The sequence below is a fragment of the Oryza sativa genome, chromosome 4 (genome assembly GCF_034140825.1).
Source record: "Oryza sativa Japonica Group chromosome 4, ASM3414082v1".
Classification (NCBI taxonomy): Eukaryota; Viridiplantae; Streptophyta; class Magnoliopsida; order Poales; family Poaceae; genus Oryza; species Oryza sativa.
Window position 1 is genome coordinate 29,005,094 of NC_089038.1, and position 5,623 is coordinate 29,010,716.

Consider the following 5,623-nt stretch of genomic DNA (forward strand, 5'->3'; position numbering starts at 1 on the left):
TCATTTCTCATGCAAGAAAGCATATCTACACCGAAATCAAGAATTAAAATAAGAAGATAGGTGAATAAAATGAGAGAGAAACGTGGTGATTGGATAAGAATTTAATTTGAAGACACCATTCATTAGATATATAGTTTCTATATATAATGTCTATGTAACATGGCAATTATAAAGTTTACTTGATAATTTACGGGTTGGGATTGGCCTAATAGCAAATGGCTAAAACTTATCCACAAATTTTGCTCAATGAGTGCAGCTGGCGATATTTGCTAGTAAAGTTGACACTGACAAAACTTTTTTGTCAGTCTGTTTATTGAGGACTTCATGTTGTTTTCCTGTGCTGTTTATGTCCTTAAATATGTTTTCAGCAAGCTGTAAGGCATTTATCAGTGGGACTAAAAAAAACTTTCTCAAATTCTCAGATGGACCGAATTAGAGATAAATAATCTCGTTCACGAGTCACGAACACGATCGTAAAGGCATTGCACCTGGCAAGCACCGGTGATAATCATATTATCTACCTACCTGCTGTTCCAATTTGGCGGGGTCTATTCGCCTACAAGGCTAAAACAATATAATTATACAACATGTTGCAGGTCTTAGACAAGACACCGGTTAAACATAGTATAATTCCATTACCGATCTGACCAAACCTTTTCCGTTTCTTGTTTCCAGGTGTGTACGTTGTCATCTTTACCCATATCTTCCATTTTACTCGGTGCAGAAACTCTGTCCTCCACTAGGACAATAAGCGGCTGGAAAGGACCAAGTTAACATTCTTTCTCTCTTTTTGGCTGACTCTTATCAGATCACTACAAAGTGCCTTTGCATTTTTCTTCTTATCTACTTAATCATGCTTACAACATCTTAAAAAAGAGGCACTCAGCAAGAATGTACGATGCCTTTCTCGCCCAGCTCATAGTCATACCAAGAAAATCTGGTAGCCTTTGTACTGTGATTAGAGAAAGAAAATGGTGCGTGCATGACGACCATATATGACAGGCCCTGAACTTTCTTTCCTGCTCCTATATGGGATCAGATCAAATAACATTCTGGTTATCTGGTATAATTAAAAATAACAACGCACTAACATGGATTTGACGCTATACGTGCCTACATTCATGGCATGAAAGCCACAATGCCGTATTGACAACTTTATGATAAGTGAGCTTTTTTATTCCCCATTTCTCCTTGATGCTATCTGCATGTGTCAACTTTTCCTCTGAACCAACAGTGATCAAGGTTTTACGGCGATTGCTTTTTTATTCCCCACTCTGACTCGGCCACTCGGACCGGTTGCCGCTTGGAAGTGGCATATGGTGCGGGAGTGACGAAACCCATCGAGAACCGGCTTAATCTGCCCGGTTCGATCGACTCGTTCGTTGGATTTTGACGTGAACCGGTTTAAACTTGTTCAATGTTCTTTGTTGTCCGAGCCGCAGCCGCAGCCGCTTCCGGTTCGACCGTGACGTGATCGCTCACGGTTTGCAGCTTGGCATCTGCTTCTGTTGTTGGCTTTTCGTCGTCGTCGTCGTCGTCGTCGTCAGCTGATCTGAACGCCGCGAGGGTGGCGAGCGTGTCGACGGCGTCCACGACGCCCTCGATCCTCGCCGACACCTCGATCAGCAGCGAGGTCACCGTGAGCAGCTGCACGGCGTCCATCAGCTGCTGCGCCGCGGCCGGCTCCCCGGCGGCGGCGGCCAGCTTGGACGGGAGCTCCCGCACCTCGCTCTGGAGCTCCTGAACGGCGGTGTTCATGTCCGCCACGGCGAAGTCGAGGCCCCGGGACGGCGTCGTCATCGCGGCGACGGAGCTCGAGGCCTCCCTGAGCACCGCCGCGCACCGCGTCGCCACCCTCGTGGACGCGCCGGCGAGGTGGCGATTGACGCCCTCGGGCGACTGGGCCTCCGCGGAGCGGATGCAGCCGCTCAGGGCCTCGACGCAGTACGCGCAGTGGCGCATGGCGGCGCCGACGGCCTTGTACTGTGCGTACGGGTGGCGGAAGCCGAACCTGCCGTGCGCGGGCTCCCACCGCGCCAGGTTCGCCTGCGCGTCCTCGGACGCCTTGGAGTTGAGCACGCACTTGTACCCCTCCGCCGCCGCAGCAGCCGCCGGCCGCCGCTTGTACTCCGGCCCCGCCGCCTCCTCCTCTCCCGCGACGAAGTAGCCCTCGACGCAGGCCTCGACGGCGCCGGCGAGCTTGTCCATGTTGCGGGCGGTGAGGCGGTGCAGCTCCTGCCCGGCCCACACGGGGCAGATGAGCAAGCAGACGGCGAGGCAGATGAAGATGCCGATGGCGATGGTGGAGACCCGCTGCTGCGCCATCGCCACCAGCGCGTCCACGCGGTACCCCGACACGGCCACCAGGCTGTACGTCAGGATGAAGATGGTCACCCCGTAGTCGAACCGCGCCTTCACCGTCGGTATGAACCGCGAGAACGTCGCCGCCGCGGCTGCACGTACGTAAATAAATAATCACGTTTCAGTTTCATTCAAATACTGTGGAATAATGCACGTACACGTCCGTACAAATACGCACAACGTCGACGTGTACGTTAGTACGTACACACACTGAGTTCGGTCGTCGTGGTATAGTGGTATACGTACCAAGAAGGAAAACCGAGCCGCTGCGGACGACCGGCTCGAGCTTGTCGCCGGACTTGCTCGCGATCCAGTGCACGCCGAGCGCGACCGCCCCGGCGCTCACCGTCGCCGTGGCCCGGTTGAACCCCTTGTACACACAGCCACCTGCAACGCATGCATGCGCATGCCACATTAGAAAATCCATCTACGTCTGCGACGACGTACGTGTGTGACGCGGACAGTCATATCGATCGATCGGTCACACACTTACCAACGGTGAACTCGAAGACGACGACGACGGTCATGACGGCCCACATGGCGGCGCCGCCGACGCCGTCGTAGAGGGGCCTGGTGTAGTAGAACACGGAGACGAGGGCGAGCGCGAGGCCGACCTTGACGCCGTGCACCGCCCTCCGGGGGTCGTCCGCGCCGATCTTCCAGACACGCCCGGCGAGGCCGGACGCCCTGCTCCCGAGCGCGGCGACGCAGGAAACCAGCTGCCACGCCCACACCACGGCGGCCCGCCGGCAGCGGCCGGCCTCGCGCTCCACCGTCACCGTCGCGCCCTCCGGCACCGTCACCCGCCACTCCGGCGCAGCACCGCCATTCGCCACCGCAGCCATGGATCGATATGATCGAGTACAACTACCGCGTTACTGCCCCTAGTTTAGCTCTTTGTGTTGCTCTGTATCAATTTTAACTTGTGGCAAATGACGATCAAGTGTACATAGTGGTGAGAGCTGATCAAGAGAGTGTAGAAGCGAGGAGACCAGCACGTTCCAAGAGAGGGGAATGAAAAAGATTGGTAATAAGCTGATGCTCCTGCTCTTGGCTTGGAACGGGACATGACAGTTCTATATATATAGACAGTTAGACACGAGAAGGCAGGAGAAATGCTTTTGGTTGGGGACTCTGACCAGATGTTAGGACACGATCGATAGCGTCAGCAAGGGCCGGCGGAAAATCGAAGCTTCGGAGTCCTGACCGGCCTTGCGCACAAGAGCTTCGTGCCAAAAAAAAAAAAACTGAGGCTTAACGATTGCATGCACAGGATCGTGGGAACATATTGAAAGATGGTCACTGTATTCCCATTCTGTTCGAAATCGAAGTAATTAAGGCGTGGATCTCGTGTGACTGGCTCGTCCATGGACGCAGGGTGAGGGTACAGTACTGTTTTAGTATTTCTTGTCAGCATTTCTTTGATGAGGAGGCTGAAATGCTGAATGTACCATTATTTGTTTGTTAAGTGATTGACTTTTTCTTATAATTCACATGTCTCTTTTTTTTCACGGGATATGTACGAACATTTGCCGATATAAAACAGTAATATCATAATGAAATAAAACATAGAAACATATCAGAATTAATCTAGGAAATAAAGCAAAGAAAACTAAAAATTGCAGTAGATTACTGACAAATAAGAAAAATATAAAGAGATAAAGAGCAAAATGTTATGAGAGCGGCGATTAGACCATTCTACTTATCATTTGAGTCCAACTCCACCTGGTAGTTTCTCTGAAGGATATGAACACCCCGTTCACCCCACACGGTATATATATCCAACTAGAAATAGGAGGTGAAGTGGAACATGGAACATGTAATCGAGTAGAACTCGGTCGTCGTACTGCCTTGTACGTGAACTAAGGCAGGGTATAAAGCCTTGACCGAATACTACCATCTAATAGTTTTGAAATGTAACTTCCAACACCGCATGTTCTAAGGCTGCGTTTTTTAGATGTTTGAAACGGTTAATTAGCCGCACATAAAACAAGAAATATGATTAGCATATGATTAATAGTATTAATGTTTAAAAAGCGATGAATATGTTTATTAGAATGTTTTAAACAACTTATATATAAAAAGTTTTCATGTAAAATGCACCGTTTAACAATTTAAAAACATGTTAACGAAAAAGAGTAGTAGCTAAGCTACAATAGCTGAAAAGAACGCAACCAAAATAGTTCTAAGGGGTTGGAGTATGTAACTGGATGGTTTTGCTCGAGTCTGTTGCATTTATGCCACCACCACCAATGCACTTCACTGAAGGAAGACACGTGTTACTTGCTTATTGATGGTTTGCCAACCAATTCAAGGTGTGGATAATTTACATGTACGCGTGCCGCATCCCCCGCATGTAGCATGTCAACCATTGTATGCCCGTTGGCCGTTGGTTAGGCGACTTCAGCTGCCACCATAGATGTCTAATACGGCTGCATAGATGTGGATACACTATTAAGCATATGGTGGAATGACGTACAATGATCTAGACCCATCATGACCAAAGCTTCATATGGCGAGCTAGCTGAAGATGGATGGTCACTCATCTAGTGCATTTATGGGTGGTAATGGGCCAGGGTTCATGAGCCCTTTCACAACCCATGCTAGCTAATGTTTTTAGCTAAAAAATCTATTAAATTTCAGTCCAACCCTTGTTAGACCCAACTCTCATATTTTGTAGGTCAAAAATTTAGATCCATTATCACCCCTAAGACTATATTCGATTAATCTCCGAGAGGGAGAGATTGGAGGGGATTTAATCCACACCTATTGTGGTGTGGAATTATTTCCCCTCAAACCCCTCCAATCCTCTTCAACCCCCTCCAAATCAAACAAGACCTAAGTGCATCAGACGATCCTCCTTATCTAAGCAAAGCACAACAGCCTCAATTAGGGGCAAGACAAGAAGGTATTGCAGTGAACGCTCCACGGATGTCACATGCCTATTGCCTGTTGGCCAGTGCTTCCACCACCGTCCATGTATAGCGAAATGCGGGGCGGCACAACATCTACCAACAGGGGGGCAACCAACCCAAGGGGTGGCGTGAAACCAAGCATCCAACCAAAAGAGCGTGTGGCGATGGTTACCGAGCTGCATGTCGTGGGTCGAGGCCGAGAACACTGCAACCGGGGTCATGCATGGTACAGAAGCTAGCTTAGTAAGAGTGACGGTCCTGCTGCAACCATAGCCGACGCATGCGCAATAGCACGATCTCGACGAATTACTTCTGAATAAAAGCCCAGCGGTTTGAGATTGTGGATG

At 49.7% G+C, this 5,623-nt stretch overlaps 1 protein-coding gene across 1 annotated transcript; it reads right to left on the reverse strand.

Moving 5' to 3' along the window:
* Positions 1 to 488: 488 nt before the first annotated feature.
* Positions 489 to 3,413, reverse strand: LOC4336695 (aluminum-activated malate transporter 10). Its single transcript, XM_015778696.2, has 3 exons — positions 2,855 to 3,413; positions 2,608 to 2,748; positions 489 to 2,453 (listed from the first exon to the last, which is right to left on the reverse strand). Exons 1-3 carry the CDS (start codon positions 3,204 to 3,206, stop codon positions 1,405 to 1,407), a joined length of 1,542 nt encoding a protein of 513 aa, XP_015634182.1. The 5' UTR covers positions 3,207 to 3,413; the 3' UTR covers positions 489 to 1,404.
* Positions 3,414 to 5,623: the final 2,210 nt, after the last annotated feature.

Bases quoted from the DNA above. Each gene is read 5' to 3' on its own strand.
- LOC4336695 (XM_015778696.2), bottom strand. From the start codon at position 3,206: ATGGCTGCGGTGGCGAATGGCGGTGCTGCGCCGGAGTGGCGGGTGACG. The intron at 2,749-2,854 runs GTAAGTGTGTGA...CATGCGTTGCAG, and splicing joins CGTCTTCGAGTTCACCGTTG to GTGGCTGTGTGTACAAGGGG. The intron at 2,454-2,607 runs GTACGTATACCA...ACGTACGTGCAG, and splicing joins CGGCTCGGTTTTCCTTCTTG to CCGCGGCGGCGACGTTCTCG.